The sequence below is a fragment of the Sodiomyces alcalophilus genome (genome assembly GCF_042370955.1).
Source record: "Sodiomyces alcalophilus JCM 7366 unplaced genomic scaffold ACRALscaffold_7, whole genome shotgun sequence".
In the NCBI taxonomy this organism is placed as follows: Eukaryota; Fungi; Ascomycota; class Sordariomycetes; order Glomerellales; family Plectosphaerellaceae; genus Sodiomyces; species Sodiomyces alcalophilus.
This window is the reverse complement of record NW_027263538.1, coordinates 1,525,608-1,543,448: the sequence shown is the minus strand read 5'-3', so window position 1 is coordinate 1,543,448 and position 17,841 is coordinate 1,525,608. Positions and strand designations below refer to the sequence as shown.

Sequence of the window (17,841 nt, the reverse complement as noted above, 5' to 3'; positions counted from 1 at the left end):
GCGGTTATTACACTACAGAATCGTTTGGGTTTCCCAATTCCGCATCGTGCCGATACAAGCCCTTGCAAAAGAGTAGCGAAATAACCCACCACCTTGCCCCTGGCCAAGAAAAGGAAGAGAAAAACAATGGTTTGCTTCGCGGCGGTTTCCATAGCCAAGACCCCCTTCAGGACCTAGATTTCATCCAACCCCCTCGCTTCCTGTCTGCCAGCCTGACACCCGGGCCCCTGTCCCACCCATCGTGAAGTCCTGTCCCGTCTGGGACGTGACGTCACTGTACAGTATATTCTGAGAGTGAAATCGCCGTAGATTACACGAAACACCGGAGGGTATTATCCTTACGGTCCTTGTCGGTAGGGTTTCGCCAGTCATAGTTTCCTTCGTCTCCTCAGTGCGCTGGGGTTTGTTTTGTGCATGCATACAATGCATACATAGACCAGTTCTCCCTTACCAAATATCCAATAATCCAATAATATCACGAGAAAGCCGACATAGGTACTAGAAAAGATAGGTAAGTACCTAGACACGTAGCTTATCATGTAATTACAACGTACGTGTACGGAGTACTAGGTTGAGACGCCATTGCTTTTTATTAGACAGCCTGAGACCACGTACAAATTCCTACTGTACAAGGGGGGACGAAAACAATACCAAGGTCCGCCTGCATATTTATTACATAAACACCTTGGAATGGAGCACAATGTCGTCATTGTAACCATAACCATGGTGTTTCCCCGCTTCGAGCCGGTCGAACTCTTGTCTCCACATCAGGCCTCGGTGTTCAGAATGGAACTCTCATCCCTCCATACAGTATTCGGAGATAGGAATCTGGAATGGCATTCACCAGTACTTCGTACATGGACAACCGCATCGAGACAGATGTGGAATCAAATAGCTTAGCATCCGTTCAATTGTGTCGATATGTTATCAAAAGCTCGTGGGATACATGCTCAGATAGGTCATTACGTATGTGGTGATGCTATCACCAAAGGAAGAGAAAGATCAATGGCCCATGCCACCCTGCCCCTGCCAAGCCCGCGTAGCGTCTTCCACCCTAATACCATTCCGATGCTTAATATCACTCCTTTACCCGCAGGGGCTCAATGTTCCAAATCTCCTCGGCGTACTCATTGATACAGCGGTCGCTGCTGAAGAAGCCCATCCGCGCCACGCTCGTGATGGTTTTGGTGATCCAGTCCTCCTGGTTCTTGTACGCCTCGTCGACAAGGGCGTGTGTCTTGATGTAGCTGTGGAAATCGTCCGATACGAGGTAAAAGTCCCCGTGGTCCCTGACAGCCGAGATCAGCGCCTCGAAATCATGCGGTGCCCCAAAGGTGCCCTTCTGGATCTCAGCGAAGACCGCGACAAGGTCCGGATCAAGGGTATGAGAGCCGTAAGTATGCGTGTGGCGGAGGTCTTCGACATCTTCGGCAAGGTTCCCGAACAAAAAGATGTTGCTCTCCCCGATCTCGCGGGTGATTTCGATCTGAGGTTGAAACGTTAGTATGGTGGATCATCCTCATGACAAGAAATGGATGTACGAAGATCAAGCTCGACTCGCTTATCTGGCACTCAAGAAAGGGATGGGGTTTGTGTAGGAGGCGGCAGAGAGGGGAGGGGGATTACATTTGCTCCGTCGCAGGTTCCAATAATCAAACCGCCGTTGAGAACGAATTTCATGTTGCTAGTTCCAGATGCTCTGTCGCAAAGTCAGTCACTGCTTTTCAACGTAGGGGTTGCATAATGTCAAACGGCAGCTTACTCAGTTCCCGCCGTAGAAATATGCTCGCTGAGGTCGGATGCAGGGATAATCATCTCGGCCTTGCTGACGTTGTAGTCCTCAAGGAAGATCACCTTCAGGAGATCGCCGATGTCTTCGTCCTTATTCACCACGGCCCCCACGTTGTTAACCAGGTGGATGATCTGCTTGGCCATCCAGTAGCCAGGCGCAGCCTTGCCACCGAAAATGGACACGCGTGGCTGCTGCTTCTTGCGCTCCTCGGGGGACATGGCTTTGAGGGTGAGATACCGGTGAATGACACCAAAGATGTTCAGCTGCTGACGCTTGTACTCGTGTATCCGCTTGACTTGAATGTCGAAGAGCGCAGTCGGATTCACACGGATGCCCATCGTCGACTTGATGTACTTGGCCAGCCGAACCTTGTTGGCGTATTTGATCTCGGCCCATTCTTTTCGGAACGCCTTGTCGTTTACGTGGAGTTCAAGCTGGTTGAGCTGAACCAAGTCCTTCAAAAAATCGTAGCCACCAAGCTTGGATGCGATCAGGTCGGACAGACGAGGGTTTGCCTGATGCAGCCAGCGGCGCGGCGTGATGGCGTTGGTGACATTGGTGAACTTGTCGGGGCCGTAGATGCTGACAAAGTCTCTGAAAATGGTGGTCTTGATGAGGTCGGAGTGCAGCTCGGCTACCCCGTTTACCTTGTGGGTGCCCACGACTGCGAGGAAAGCCATGCGAATCATCTTGGGCTGCGACTCTTCAATGATGGAAACCCGCCTGAGAATGTCGCGGTCTTCGGGGAACATCTTCTCGACGGCTTGAAGGAAGAACAAGTTAATGTCGTAGATGATCTGCAAGTGACGCGGAAGGAGGTTTTGCATAAGAGTAACGGGCCACTTTTCCAATGCCTCGGGGAGGACAGTGTGATTGGTGTAGCCAAACTGGAGGCGAGTAGAAAGTGTTAGCAACGAGCCATCACTCAGCAAATACACATCAAAGTACGACGCTGGACGGGGTGCAACTGACAGTCGCGGTGACGATATCCCATGCTTCGTCCCAGCTGAGCCTCTCGAGATCAATCAAGATGCGTTGCAACTCGACAATAGCCAGGGTCGGATGGGTGTCATTCAGCTGGATGGCAACTAGATCGGGAAACTCCTTCCAGGCGCGTTTAGATTTCTTGAAGCGGCGGACGATATCATACAGGGAGGCGGCAACCCAGAAGTATTGCTGCTTGAGCCGGAGCTCCTTTCCCCTCTCGAGGTTGTCGTTGGGGTAGAGGACATTGCTGATGGTCTCGGCCCGTTGTTGGTCGGCAACGGAGCTTTCATAGTCACCGTTATTGAACTTTTGGAAGTCGAACTCGCCACTGGCCGCTTTACTAGACCAGAGCCGGAGGTTGTTGGTGGAAGAGGTGGCGTATCCGGGGATGGGCATATCATACGCCACGGCTCGGACAGTTTCCCCGGCCTCCCAGTGACAGAAGGCCTTGCCATTCTTGTCAGTCAGCTTATGGACATGACCGTAGAATTGGATCTGCGTCATTCAAGTCAGTCGACGTCCGATCCAAAAAAAAAAAAAAAAAAAAAAAAAAAAAAAAAAAAAAACTCCCAAGTCTCACACGCCCCATGAGAGATACTCACATCGACCGTCACATCGTGGCGCGGAAACTCCCAGGGATTGAAGTCGAGCCAGTAGTCGGGGACCTCAACCTGATAGCCGTCGATAATCTCCTGCTTGAAGATGCCATAGCGGTACCTTAGACCGTATCCCCATGCTGGGTAATTGAGGGTGGCAAGACTGTCGAGGAAACAAGCAGCAAGACGGCCTAGACCACCGTTTCCGAGAGCGGCATCACTCTCCTGCTCGATGATATCCTCGATGCGAAATCCAAGATCACTGAGACCCGCTGCGACTCAATTATTAGGTCATAAATCATACAGTATAGCCTTGGGACGAAATTCGAAGACAGCGGGTAAGGAAGTAACAAGGAAAAACGTTGACACGCTCGTCATCGACTCACCCTTGGCCACGTCCTTGAGGTTAACATTGAGCATTGCGTTGTCGAGAGCACGACCCATGAGGAACTCGAGCGAGAGGTAGTAGACACGCTTGCTGTCGTTGAGAGTCTGGCGCTGCTGTGTCTTGTTCCACTGTGTCACGAGGCGGTCGCGGAAGGCCAGGCCGGTGGCGGAGTAGGCGGCCGACTCATCGCAGTTGAACATACTCCGGGCAAGGGTGGTCTCGACATGGCGCACTACTTCCTTCTCGAAGTCTTCTTTGGTCTGGAAAGCCTTGTGATGGTTTCTCGCCCATGCCTCGCGCTGGGGTTCGGGAATCGAGGCTAAACGATAGCAGAGGAAGATCAGCTGGAGCTCCACCCGCTAAAAGAGATGTTGGAGAGTGAGAAAGCAAGCGAATTGTCCTGTGGACAGTGTGCAAATTGTGCGAATTGAGATGGCAGCCGTCTGTGTGACATGGTGATGAAGGGGTGTGTATGAGAAGTGTGGCAGGCTGTAACGTTCTCCCAGTGTTATTCGGAGGTCTGGTTTCAGGCCGCCTCTGCAAGCAGCGCCGATGGTTTCCGTGGGTACATGTGTATGTAACCGTACGTCGTATCAGAATGCTGTCTGGACCGACGCTAAAATGGGAGCAATGACTCGGCCAAGTCCAGAGCTGAGCTTGGGCCTCATAGAGGCCCAAGCTCCTTTGAGGGGCTCGCTCGCGCCACTCAGCGGGATTCACCCCGCTGTGCGTGAGCTGACGACCCCTCCGTCCCTCTTGTCTTTTTTTTCCCCCTTCGGTATCGAGCCGAATCAATTGAAGCTGTCCACCTCAAAAGCTCCATTGCTCTACCATAGTCACGCTGTGGATGCCAAGAAAAACAGGACACGAAGAACGCTGTTTTTGAAGAAGAAAAATGTACATACCCTCGACACTCTTAATCTCACCAACACTGAAACCCGTATATGTCCGCCTGTGTTTTGGACGGGAGATTCCAGCTGGCCCGACGGAACCTTGGATATCGACGATAGGCGCGCTCGTCGAAGGACGGCGCTCACGGCTAGGGAGCCGATCGGGACTTTTGGACATGGTTTGCGACGATTAATCGAATAGCTGAATGAGGCTGGCTGGTGATGCTGCTTTGCTTATCAGTTCACCTAAAGTTGGGACACAATAGGAAGATATATGTTCCCTCAAAGAAACATGGGGAATGAACGCGGAGTCGAAATAGCGGGGAGCCAAGTCGAATCCATCAATGCGCCTTGCCGGAATTCTTGAGGGGAGGAATGAAGGGAGGGAGCATCCCAGAGCCCACCTACTTAGATCCAAGGACGTTCCTTGGGGGGTTGGAGTATATGCTGTGTTGCCCTTGTACAGACACGGAATTCGATATGCAAGCGTAGGTACCAGTGCGTCAACTGAAGTAGGTAGGTGATTGTATATTGCCGATGGGTGAGACAGTATGGACGGACGAAATCCAGTTCCGATTCCTTCACCGGTCCAGCTCAGCTGCGAACTTGGCGGGCGTTGAAACGAAACACGGAAATAGGACGAGGCAGCCGACTACTATAACCAAATAAAGATTCGACTGAGCCGGTAATAGAAAGTCAGCTGATAGGACAATTGCGTAGTGGCAAGCAAGGACCTAGTTTGCCCGCAACTTACTAGAGGGACGCGATGCTTTCCCAAGACTAGGGACAGAGGCGGATCCTAGAGGCAAGGGATGCAAAGTGAGAAGAAAAGGCAACTTCAAGGGAGCGTTTTGGGAGCGCACTTTCTTATAATAAACCCAGAACTTTCTTGGTTCAAGGTGTGGATAGATCAAGATCGGTGGCGTGGGCGGGTAGAACGATACAGATACAGCCATACCACCGTGTTTGCACCGTAATATCTTCGAATCTACCTATTATCCGAAGCCAGACGACCCATCTTTTATCGACCCAGTAATAACTACCTACCTAGTCCTGCCGCCATCGGGCCATCGGGTGGTATGAACGAGTCTAGCCTGTGTGCATTCAGCAACGGATCTGGGATGCCACCAAAGTGCGGGCCTCTGACCGGTATGACCTCACCAAGCATAGGTCTATCACTTTGTACGTTGTAAATATCACAGGGTACACCGACACGTACGCAAGCGGGTAGACTCGTCAGGGTGGTGGCTGTCGGGAGCTTTTTGCCGCCATCTCAGTCTGCCCCGGCCTCCGTCTCTTTGGTGCATTCTGCATAAGCAGAAATCAAAACCAGTTCTACAATATATTCTTATCGTGGTGTGCACTACTGACAAATTCAGGAGCTGGGTCTGCGTGGATAGCCGACCCCACTCTACACACCCTGGTTAAAGCGAGAGCCACTGGGAGATTGGGGAAAACATCATTACCTAGGTACTTAGTAGGGTGGCATTATGGGTGTTCTGGACTCTCACGATGTATACAACATTGAAGGGGGGTGTTGAGTACCGTGATGGGGTTTATGTCCTTCGTACTACTTGTGACTTCACCAACCTGCAAGACACAAATAGCCGTGGGACGACGCCTGGGCGAGGTAGGTAGGTAGGTAACCAGCAGCATATACACGTGCATCGCCTGCATGTTGAGGATGCATGTCCAGGTACTGTCCAGGTACCTTATATGCCTCTCCACCATGTGGCGTCCTCTGTACTATAATTACCTACCTACCTAGGTATACGAGGGATAGTTCTTAGATCTTGGCAGTTGGTGGGTTTACTCGATCGCGCCATCTCCTCTTCCTATCCCCTCACCCCTCACTTTCGGTCCCTTATCCGATACCATTCCGACTAGACGTATATATGTGTGTAGGTAGAGTTTCCCCGAAAGAGCAAGGGCTCGCTGTTAGAAATCAACGTATTTATGAAGTGTAAGCTACATCCATCGAGGCTCCTTGATTCGCTCATGGGCAATGCGAACCGTGTTGCATGGAGGGAGGCCAAATAATGCTACATTTCCTGCTTGTGCTCGAGTTCTAAGCCTGCTCGTCTGTTCGTGGAACAACTCATAGCCAAAAGGTCACGTTGGACCTCCAAGGACCTACCCTTCCACTTCTAATGCCAGTGTCCTTCTCACCCTCCATGGAACACTGGTGCCCTGCCAGCCTCACCCAGAGAGACGAGACACTCCGTAGAATTCGCAAAGGGGAGCTAAATACCAGGGGAAAATGTATGGCATACACGCCCTGGTTGATGAGACGCAAATTTCGTGGTGATCAATGCTGCTCACAAGCCTATAGCTTGACGATAGAGCGGAAGTATCCTTCCTAGTTCCCCACGGGTAAAACCTCACGGCCAAACAGGGGTTGGTTGATTAGCTTGCATTATATATATGTGTATTGTCTTTCGGATAACTGCCATGTCCGTCGAATAAGACAAAGGAAAAAGTATAGTGTCAGTTATATCGCATTCATGTCTGGAGTGGCTCAAGGGTAGTGACCGTAAAAAGCCGAATCGAACGCCGACCGCAGGGTGATCATTCCTCAACGCCAAAGCCATGCAACAGTCGCTCACAGCACAACATAGGAAACATTTCTTTTCGATGCCGCAGTCCACTGCTGCCGCCGCTGACGAAGAGATTCCATCTCCTCTCAGAGAATCCCGACATCTCTCAGTGCATTGTTTAGTATCGTTTCCTTGACCGCCGCAAAGACTAGTCGGATGTTTGACGTGTCCGTCGCTTGTGTGAGACTTTGTCCTATGGGTCAGCGCACTGGATATGGTACGGAACAGAGAAAGCCAAAGAATACTTACTGCGGATACAAGTGCAAATGTGCCCTGTTCACCTGGTTAAATCGCCATAAAAGGTATTTGGCAGCCTTGTGGACGTCGTCTCCACCAGAGTAGTCCGGGAAGTAGTTGGCCATGGGAGAACGGCTGAGCTTCTGCTTGAATATATCGACCTTATTGAGGAAGAGGATAATGCTCGTTCTCATAAACCACCGCGAATTGACCACCGAGTCAAAAAGTAACAGGCTCTCCATCATCCGGTTCTGATCGAGCCCATCAGCATCCAAGTTCTGCAAGCGTCTCATTTGCCTCTACGGTCTCAATACGTACCTGACTGCTCTCTTCGAGAAGGACCTGGTCATATTCGCTCAGCGCGACACAGAAAATGATAGACGTGACGTTCTCGAAGCAGTGAATCCATTTTTTGCGCTCGCTGCGCTGGCCACCAACGTCAAACATGCTACGACCGCCGGTTAGCTTTGTCTGTTCAGAACAGGCCCAAAACCGCGGCCCATCTTGATTTGCGCCCACCAGACTTACTGGATACTAAGCTGGCCCATCTGGAACCGCGTCTCGTAAATGCCCGTCGTTTTCGTTCTGGCCCGAAGCACGTCCATCTCGGACGGGAGATAATCTGGCGCAACAATGCGCATGACTTCCTGGAAGAAGCTGAACAAGAAATATGTCAGAGATGAGCTCGCAAAGCAATGGGTGAACCAGAGCCGGGATGTTCTCACTATTCTGCCGAGTCCATCAGATAGAACTCGGTCTGCCTGTTCATCAATTGCTCCATTGCATCATCATTCCAGATAGACTGTATTGCGATGCCGACTTGAGGGTCGATGTGTGCCTGCGGTCCTGATTCGGCGGTATATTCCATCAGGAAGTTGGCGTATTCTCTGTTCTCGGGGATGACGGGCTCGATGCCGAATTGGCGCATGGCGAGGATAACGGCTTTGGCGCATTCCACGAGGTTCTTAAAGACGGTCGGGCGGTAGTTGTATAGCTCATCTTCCGAGTATCCCTTGAGGTGGATTATTTTCATCTGTTTTACTATTGTAGACTTGCCGCTCTCGCCGGAACCTACGAGCCAAACAAGGTCAGTCGATCGTTCCGGTCACTCGAGTCGAGGTGGACACGTCGTTCTGTAGCTTACCGAGAAGAAGAATTTTGCATTCCCGCCGCAACCTTTTCGAATCCTCTTCCAACTGTCGGTCGATTGCCTGGCTCTTCTTCTTCTGCTCCACCTGCTCGTGGTTTGCGCTCATACAGATACCCATGGTGAACAGTGGACGGCCGACGTCGGGCACGAGGCGGAAGGGGCTGGTGTCGCTGTACCGCTGGGCGGGGAGGCTGAGGAGAGAATGGTGTCGCGCAATAAGAATGAAGGTATCGTGCTCCGCGACGGAGTTTCGGTTTCAAGCATCAGAGCTCTTCACGGACCCATCGCCACAAGATGGCGCGACTTCGAGGGGTAGGAGTCGGGAGCGCAATGGTATCCCGGGAAGTCGAGGAATTAGGTAGCTTTCTTCAGGTTGTAGTCTCTAGTGCCCCCTTGTTCGATTAGCCAACTGTCGGTGATTGTAGAGACAACCTGCCGGAACTTCTCGCGCAGGGCAAACAAGGCCGACGTCGACGTCATGAACGAGTCGTCGGCAGCGAAAGGGAGGAAGACGCTTGATTGATGATAACAACGGAGACTAACAGAGTGAGGACTGGCCGGCTCAATCAGTTGGAATATCGCGATGACAAAAGAGGTCAGGCCGAAGAGTGTATGTAGATGACAAAGGGCTGGGACTCGGGAGGCCTAGCAGGTAGCGGATAGGCATGGATCGAAATGCCGAAAGGACCAGTTGTGCAGTGCTGACCACACAGACCACACACACACGCACACGCACGGACGACCGAGTAGGGCGAGCAGGGGAAAGGTGTCGATTCTCGGAAGACAAAGATAGCCAGGCCACGGGAAATCGTCGTCGTACTCAAGACGCAGGTGCAGGTGTACGAGGTAAGGAGATTGAATCAACGCCCGGGAATGACAGGGCGGATGTTGGGGGTGGGATTGTCAATAGGCGTAATATGGCGCTAAAAGGGCTACGGGATAGTGCGGCCATTTCCTAGCACCTACGTTGTACTCGTATTCACAGTACCTAGGTACGTACCTATATAATGAGTACCTTAGGTTTTAACACTTGCTTTACATAAGGCAGGTCGAAGGGTACCTAGCTTGTACTTTAATCTCCCGGTACTTTGGGAGTGACACGTGGATTCGTTCCTCCACCAGGGGAGGTGACAGGAATACTTCGAGTACCTTCTTTTAACCACCTTACCCCTAGAAACGATTCATATAGAGAAGTACTGTCTCAGCAGTGCATCCATCAATTTGCCTACGAAGTGCCCGAGGTACCATACTTTACGAGTACTTCACATAAGTACCTATTTCTCACCCCGGATCATCATGTTCACGATGGGTCCTGTTCAGCCGTGTGCCAGGTACCCTGCAGAACTCATTAAACCACCTAGGATATTATACGCCACGTTATTGGCAACCACCGATTTCATAATTCACTAGATGAGATGTTAAAGCAGCATGACTGAATCTCTAAGCTCTCGACTAACTTCACCGGCATACCTATTCGTACCGACTCGGGAGTGACAAACTTGTGATGATGGGGAAGGTCGTCTTATTCGTCCGCGCCGCTTTTCCACCTGCCAGTGGCTGGGTTAGTGCTGATTGTCGCCCACGCAAACACGCAAGTCACTTCCATCTTGCTGTCAGTACGGCGGGTTCGACATTCGGTATACAGCGTGTATATACTTGGTAAAGCCTTTCAAATGCGTTCAAAACTTTTGCACTTTCACTCGATTCCACACTCGGGAATGGTCAAACCATCTGGTTCTGAATCTGGTTGCCAACCATCGTTTGCGGCCAGTGAAGGTGAAAATGTGCAAGAAGCCAGCCAAGTCTATGGAAATGCCACAGAAAAAAATGTCTCTCATCCCTGCAATCTTGAGAAAAAGAAGAGGCAAATCACTGCAAGCTACAGCAGGCGAACTACCGAGGCGTTATACCAAGTAGGCAAGGTTTTCCGCCTCTCCGTTGCCACGCGGCAGGGTCCCGGGCTTGAGGATCTCTTGACTCCTACTTTGCATGTCGCCGCCGTGCTCTTTTTCTATCTGTCTGGAGGCTCATCAGAATGGTACCAGCGCTCCCTGCAGGACTGCCATGGCCCCCATCGACTCAGCGCCCGATTGCGACTTGGGAATCCGACAGGTAATGCGAAGTATACCCAGCTATATGGACCTCGATGGGGATAGGTATGGGACGGCCTGGGGCAGTCTGTGCGACGAATTTGACTCTTGGCCTGGTCGAATCAATGAAGCGTAGCAGGGTGCGCACGTGGCAAGGGTGTGAAAGGAAATGAACCACCTTGGCAACCCGTCACTGTATCTAACTCGGTACGAAGAACTGTCGTAGGTAATAACGACACTGGTTCGACACAAGTGTCGAGTAATCTACTCACGTAACATGTCACCAAGTGATCTTCCCTTATCTTCCGACCTAGTCCCGCAATTCAGAAAATCATAATAATTTAAATATGTTTCCTATAACGCTGCGGAAAGAGTATGCGCTACGTATATCTCCTAGGCTATATAGCAAGAGATTCTCTAAACTTATCGGGGTAAGCTTCGTCAAGTTATTCATATTCCAACCCATAAGGGTAATTCTCTATGAAAACGCCGGTACCTCGTGAAGTGGGGCGGCTGTTCGATAATCTCGTAGACTCACCGCAGAAACGTATCCGTATGTACATAACCCCCACACAGGCCCTCCGGAATAGCAACGTCGTCCCGCCTAGGCGGGTGCCCCATGGACGACCGATACCATGGGACACATCTAATTATTTGAGATAAAGGTAAATTGATTCTTTGGTTGTTTGTTATATGTGTACGTTGTATACGTTGTATTGGAAGCCGGGGTCCAAATGCGCCACCACTCAGTTTGTAATGATCAACAGGTGATCCGTTTGGGACTGCCCTGGATCGCAACCGTGAGCAGGACATCGTGGGCAGGTGTTTGGGCCGGTAATCGTTCCCTTCTGTCATTCAGAATATTACCAATTTCCAAGAAGAAGCGGCCGATTCCGAATCGTCTTCGTACACCGCGAAGCCACGCGTCTTATCTCATCTAACATCCAGCTGATATCTAACCAGCCTCCCTTGCCTTGCGTTGGAATTCGCATTCGCCTCTAGAGCGCACGTTTGGTCTCGGGGGGCTTCGGGACTCAACCGCACCCTGGGATCGTATATCGGCCACGTGAAGGCTTAAGGATGATGTCTGGTGCTACGGAGAGTCGGGGTATGTAGGAGAAGAAGAACGAAAAGTTGCGCTGTCTAGTCATGGTCCTGTCACGGTAAAACCCGAGCATCAATACGGAATCATAATTTTCTCCGCCTCCTCGTTGCTATAATAACCCGGGGTTGCGGGCCTTGCGGCAACCGTAAGACTCCCTCTGACAGCTATGAGACAAGTACGCAGAATTTGCACATCATCCGACGGTCTTTGATGACGCTGTTAGGCAGACATATGGTTATGGGTTAAGACAGGCCGATGTCCTGGGGTCACTCGTGGTTGACATTACAGCACAAGTATGCCCCGAGGCTGACGCCTGGTATCACGAGCCCTGAAGAGCAGGTTCCAAATCGGCCAATCCTAAGCCTCCTGGGCTTCACGGCACTTTAGCAGATGCTGAGTTTCAGTTGGGTTGCACCATCGCATGGATCATCGCAGGTTAGTGGGTAGCATAGCCCCTTACCAATAGCCGGGACGATAAGAGCTTCAAATTGAATTGCCTGTTACCTTATACTGCCAATTTATCCCTAAACTCCCGCTTCATTCGGAAACATCACGACAACTTAACCGGAGTTGGTGTGCCCAAACCACGAAGACCATCGGCCATTCATCAGTCGTCCCAGACAGCCGCCTTGGCCTTTTCAGCCTCCTCCCGTTTCTTCGCCTCTGCCGCCTTTTCCTGTTCCCGCTTCTTGCGCTCCCGTTCCCTGACCGACCTGTCGTATGCTTTCTGCTCCTCCGTCATCCTCGGCGCCTTGACGCCTAATGCACTAGCGATCATCCTGCGGGCCACCGCGTCTGTCTTCTCCGGCCGCCGCCGTTCTGACGATGGGTGCGATGTATCGTTGGTCCTGGCGAAAATGGGGACGGAAGGGGTCCATGGCTGATTCAGGGGTATGTCTGACGAGGAAATGGGCGTTGGAGGTGGCTCCTTTGGCTTCTCTTCGCTATCCCCGGGTACTGGAGTCTTATTGGCGCCTGGGCCAGAACCCGCCCCGGCCTCTGAATCCGAATTTAAATCCGAGTCGGTCTCTTCGTCTTCCCACGAGTCCAGTACAGGTTCCTTGGATTTGGAAATCTTGGCTCCCTTGCCGGGCTTTTTGGGGCCTTCTAAGGTGAGTTTGGAAAGGGATGATGTCACTTCAGGTGACTGGTTTGCGGACGTCATGATGGATGTTCAAAGTGATTTGTCGGATGGTTCTATGACAAACACAAGTCTCTCCAGGGCCCAAGGGTCAGAACGTGGGGTAACCCCGAGTTTTATAATGTTTGCGTGGGAAGAACGGTGACCGAGTGACGTAGATGTGTTACTTGTAGTGTAGTGTGCTGAGCGAGATTCGAGGGCGCTGATAGACTGAAAGGATTGTGTTCCTAGGCGAAGATTGCTTCTCAGAATGGTAATGGATGAAAACTGCAGCCTCTCGGATTTGAGGGTAAAGTAACACAACGTCGAGTCGAGGTACGACGTGCGACTCGTTACGAATACTCGATATGAAAATGTGAGCCAGGTGGTGTCTAGCACGCCGTTCGTCTGAATGGCGCGGGCTCCACCTGGACCGCGCCTCCGCCAATCAGAACGCAAATCCCGGGCTGACGATAGTCGGTAACGTTGCGTTTATGCCTCATCTCGGAAGCTGAATTCTTGACGGGGACAAATCGGTCTTCTTACACGAGCGCGAGTAAAGGGAGTTGTTAACCCATATCACGTGGATAGATATACTTGTGGTCTTTTGCGGTCCATGTGGTCGAATATAACCACTCCAACCCAGTTTATAGGAATCCGTCGCTTAGTCCGAGATGGCAACCCCCTGGTTAAGAACGGTGCGTGGAGACCTTCGGTGTACCATGCTGATCGTATGTCGTGGCGCTTTGGATGACTCCAGGGCCAGTCAAAGAACCGCAAACACGGTAGTAGTAGTAGTAGTAATAGTCTTTTACGTCGTGGTATCTCTCTATCTAGAGCAAAGGACGCCTAAAACGGCAGTCCTCCGTTATATTATAAGTAAATATAGTGTTCGTATAGTGTCTCGTACCCTGGTAGTATATATACCGTATAGTACTTTTCTATTAAGAACTAATATAAACGCAGTAAAGTAAAAAACGTAAGGAAAGAGGAGGAGGGGAGATAAAGAGTATTATACTACTATAATCGCCTATAGCGTAAGAGGAAAGGTTCGGGATTTCGGTTAAGTGTTATAGTATACGGAACCGCGGGGCGTTAAACACCCTCCGGTTTATTATATAGTGTTATTCTATACTACCGGTTAGGCCTGCGTGGTGGTTACCGGGGCTTAAGCCTTATATAGCCGCTAACCCTGTTAGGGGGGCAGGCTAGAGTAAAGGCCCTAAGCGCCGTTCCGGGGGGGGAGCATTCTAGACGCGTTAATCTGCCTAGGTGGTCGTGGAGGGGGAATATTTCTATTAGTCTAGGGGCCTGTATCTAGGGTAGACCTTTTCGAAGAAAAGGGTTGAGTATAGGTGTTATATAAAGCTAGGCTATTCGTGCCCGAGTTATTACGCTATATACTAGCGGCGGCCTATCTATAGGATTACCCTACTATAGGCCTTCCTATAAAAGAGTACGTAGGCGGGGGTCTTAAGTTTACTATAAGAGTATATCGTGTATATATCCTAGTAGTTAAAGCGGTTATAGTATACCGCGAAGTCTCTATAGCTAAAGCGGGCCGCGAGTAGCCTATATAACGGTTATCTATCTAGTATAAGGAGTTTACTTATCAGGCAAAGAGTAGCGTCTAGGTTAAGTGGCCTATAGCTCTAGGGTTATTTATTCTCCTACTACTCACGGAAAGCCGTAAGCCTGGCTTATCTAGCTTTCCGCTTAGTATAGTGTAACGAGATGATCGCAGACCCATCGGCATGCAGTCGGACCGATGGCCGCGCACGGACCACCGATCCGAACCTATCTCTGTGCGTACGTTAAGGGATCAGTTTAATCCCTCAAGTTAAAGTCTTGGTTTGAAGTCAGCGCTTGGTTGACGAATATACTGCGACTACTCTACGGTATCAAGCTATCGAGCCTTTTCTGTGATATCTTTTCCTTGACTGAAGTCTACGGACTTTCCTTTCGTTACATATAGCTATAAGTGGGTCGGCGTTTATAGTAGAGTATTTATTAGGCGCCTCGCTTCGCGAGGGCGTCCGTTAGTTTATTCCCTTTAATACCAGAGTGCCCTAGGGCCTATCGAAATTCGATTAGGATTAGACTATACCGTGCCGCTTATCTAATATCGAGGAAGGCCTATTATAAGGATATCGGGGTAAGTGGCCTATTAATCCCCTATAATGCTATAGAGTTATTAAGGTAGACTATAATTACCTGTATCTACGCGTCCGATTCGTTAAAGGCCGTATTAACTCCGGCCTTCGCCCCTTTAACCTTTATATCGAATACCTTAACGGCGGGGAGGGGTCTATAGCCGGTATATATAAGACTAGTGCCCTTATATATAGCGTACCTATAGCCTATCCCGGCGCTAGTTAGCGTATCTAGTTACGAGCCGTTTATAAAGACGGTGATATTATTAGGGGTCCTAGTATTAAACTAGGCGCGGAAGGCCGTAGTAGCCGACTCTTTATCTAGGAGCCGTCTAGGGGCGCCTAGGTAAGCCGAGTAGTCCGGGGGGGCTAATACGGGCGGGGGGGTATTAAGCGCGAGCTAGCCGGTTTCCGTAAGGATAGTCGGGCGTACAGTATTACCCCTATTACGGAGGGGTCGGTGGGAGTATAGTCGGGTCCGGAGGGGATAGGACTTATCGAGGGTGCTAAGGCGGAGGGAGTACCTAGAGCGGGAGGCATTAAGTAATAGATTAGTAGGGGGTATACTGGATTCCCTGAGTATAGTAGGGATTAGGGTGGTTTTTTATATAGGGAGGCAGCCCCGGATAGCGAAGTTAATAGCGACCTGGATTTTAGAGATTTAGTCGCGGAGTCCGTTACTAACCCTAGGGTAGATACTATATCTCCGTTTTACGCCGGGGCGTGTTAGCCTAGGGTATTAGATCTCGGAGCAGTATAACGCCTTTAGGAGGATAATAGTATAAACGGCTTTACGTATAGTAGCGGGTAGTGCACCGCTATAGACTTTATTAAGGCCGTGGATATAGCCCGCGGAGGACTATACCTTAGCTACTCTATTCTTAATATACGTTTTAAATAATAGGTTCTTATCTAGTTAGATACCTAGCTATTTAATTACCGGGGTAGCTATTATTTATCTATCCCTGTATTATATAGGGGGGGAGGGGGACTCCTTATAGCGGGAGAAGTGTATAACCTTAGTCTTCCCGGGGTCGAAGGAGATAGCGTTTAGGCGGCCCTATTCGATTATCCTATCTAGGAGTTCCTACGCCGCCTTTATCGATTCTTCTAGGTCGCGTCTAATATAGAGGATACCGTAGTTATCTATGTATCTAAAGCGTAAGGTAGCTAGGCTAATCCGGTGGATCGGTTTAGTATAAAGCAGGAAGAGGACTAGGGAGGCTAGGGACCCCTAGGGGAGGCCGCACTATAGCGGGGCTATATTCGTAATATAGCCCTTATAGCGGACCCGGGCTTGCCGGTTATCTATAAAGCTATAGACCCAGGATATAAGGTTATAGGGCTAGCCTTATTCCCTAAGCCTATAGCAGAGCCTATTATAGAGGACGGTGTTAAAGGCTCCCTTAATATCTATAGTAACTAGGGTAGCGACCTAGCGTCTACCGAATACCGCCTTTATATCGTGTATAAGGGCTATTATTATATTAGTAGCAGAGCGTCTTAGTAGGGCGCTAGCCGTTTAGGGGTTTAGTATCTTATAGGATATACTAGTCTAGGTAAGTCGGCGGCTAACTAGTCGCTTAAGACCTTTACCGAGGCAGGAGAGGAGTAAGATAGGGCGCTAGCCCTTATAAGTGCTAGCGTCCCTATTCGGCTTCGGGATTATTACCACCTCCGCTTCCCTAAAGGGTTATAGGTAGTAGCTAAATTAAAGGCAGGCCTAGTAGAGTCTTATAACAGGGGCTTAGATTACCGGCTATATAGCCCGTAGTATTATTATAGTGATTTTATCGGCGCCTAAAAAGGTATTCCTAATAAATAGCACCGCTCTCCGGACCTCCTCGGGGTGGATCTTATCCTGCCAGGGAAGGGTCTGCCGGGGGTAGGTCGGGGTAAGCGATAGGATATTATTAAATAATAACGTCCTTTCTAGTAACCTCCTTCGTAAAGAGGCTACCTTCTTATTAGGTATAGTGATTATCCTATTACCGTCCTAGAAAGGGGGCGACTATAGCTAGGTCCTAGGGGCGTGCTAGCCTATAATCCTATATAAGTCCTTATCTTCTCTAATACCTTCTATCTATTCGCGCTAGAAGCTTGCTTTAGCCGAGCGGACTAAGGACCTTAGGGCAGCCCTGGCTGCTATAGTGTGGGGGGAGGTAGGGTCTTTTCTCCGGGCATAGTAGTACCGGCGCCTAGCTTAGGTATAGTCGTCGGTCCACTAGGTCACGGCCCTATAGGTTAGTCGGTAGCGTTAGCCTACTAGCCGTAGGGAGCTAGTTAAAAGCGTCGAGATAGCCTTAGCGGCGTGGTCTAGGTCCTTTATCGTGTTAAGGGTATTAGGTAGTAGTTATATATTCTATTAGATTTCGGCGGCGAATACTAGGATCTTATCTAGGGGTAGGCGATAGCGCTCTATCGCCGGTAGGGGGCGTAGAGGGTCCGGGAGCAGGATTATAATCGTATAGTGATCGGATCCGGTATATAGATAGTCTATTATTTATACCGAGGCTAGCGGGATATTAAAGAAAGCGAGATTAAGGGTATTACCCGCGTCGTGTATCGGGGTTCCTAGGGTGTTAAGGAGGGCGAGGGCTCGGTCCTTTATTTAGTTAGCGAGCTAGGCGGCTCCTCTATTAGGGGTTATACCTAGTTACTAGGTATAGTAGTAGGCGTTAAAGTCTCTTATAACGAGGGTCCTTTATAGTGGTTCCTAGTTATCCAGGATATCTA

At 50.2% G+C, this 17,841-nt stretch overlaps 3 protein-coding genes across 3 annotated transcripts; all 3 read right to left on the bottom strand.

The window, feature by feature from the left end:
* Window positions 1-494: 494 nt before the first annotated feature.
* Window positions 495-5,545, bottom strand: ACRALDRAFT_1065253 (glycosyltransferase family 35 protein). Its single transcript, XM_071017118.1, has 9 exons — window positions 5,408-5,545; window positions 5,062-5,330; window positions 4,669-4,878; window positions 3,762-4,082; window positions 3,382-3,647; window positions 2,765-3,274; window positions 1,763-2,679; window positions 1,627-1,699; window positions 495-1,486 (listed from the first exon to the last, which is right to left on the bottom strand). Exons 3-9 carry the CDS (start codon window positions 4,829-4,831, stop codon window positions 1,079-1,081), a joined length of 2,658 nt encoding a protein of 885 aa, XP_070872480.1. The 5' UTR covers window positions 4,832-4,878; window positions 5,062-5,330; window positions 5,408-5,545; the 3' UTR covers window positions 495-1,078.
* A 1,069-nt stretch (window positions 5,546-6,614) lies between these two features.
* On the bottom strand, window positions 6,615-9,485 carry ACRALDRAFT_1065255 (uncharacterized protein). Its single transcript, XM_071017119.1, has 7 exons — window positions 9,181-9,485; window positions 8,632-9,029; window positions 8,213-8,558; window positions 8,016-8,144; window positions 7,806-7,935; window positions 7,500-7,738; window positions 6,615-7,436 (listed from the first exon to the last, which is right to left on the bottom strand). The coding sequence occupies exons 2-7, from the start codon at window positions 8,753-8,755 to the stop codon at window positions 7,337-7,339; spliced, it is 1,068 nt and encodes a 355-aa protein (XP_070872479.1). The 5' UTR covers window positions 8,756-9,029; window positions 9,181-9,485; the 3' UTR covers window positions 6,615-7,336.
* Window positions 9,486-12,273: 2,788 nt separating this feature from the next.
* On the bottom strand, window positions 12,274-13,443 carry ACRALDRAFT_1065258 (uncharacterized protein). The gene has a single exon (XM_071017120.1). The coding sequence runs from the start codon at window positions 12,995-12,997 to the stop codon at window positions 12,440-12,442; it is 558 nt and encodes a 185-aa protein (XP_070872478.1). The 5' UTR covers window positions 12,998-13,443; the 3' UTR covers window positions 12,274-12,439.
* Between the last annotated feature and the right edge of the window lie 4,398 nt (window positions 13,444-17,841).

Excerpts from the sequence above, each read along its gene's own strand:
- ACRALDRAFT_1065258 (XM_071017120.1), bottom strand. The coding sequence starts at position 12,997 with ATGACGTCCGCAAACCAGTCACCTGAAGTGACATCATCCCTTTCCAAA.
- ACRALDRAFT_1065255 (XM_071017119.1), bottom strand. The coding sequence starts at position 8,755 with ATGGGTATCTGTATGAGCGCAAACCACGAGCAGGTGGAGCAGAAGAAG. Across the intron at positions 7,936-8,015 it reads ATGGGCCAGCTTAGTATCCA|CATGTTTGACGTTGGTGGCC; the intron begins GTAAGTCTGGTG and ends CGGCGGTCGTAG. Across the intron at positions 7,739-7,805 it reads TTCTCGAAGAGAGCAGTCAG|AACCGGATGATGGAGAGCCT; the intron begins GTACGTATTGAG and ends GGGCTCGATCAG.
- ACRALDRAFT_1065253 (XM_071017118.1), bottom strand. The coding sequence starts at position 4,831 with ATGTCCAAAAGTCCCGATCGGCTCCCTAGCCGTGAGCGCCGTCCTTCG. Across the intron at positions 2,680-2,764 it reads GGGATATCGTCACCGCGACT|TTTGGCTACACCAATCACAC; the intron begins GTCAGTTGCACC and ends ACTCGCCTCCAG. Across the intron at positions 1,700-1,762 it reads ATTTCTACGGCGGGAACTGA|AGCATCTGGAACTAGCAACA; the intron begins GTAAGCTGCCGT and ends ACTTTGCGACAG.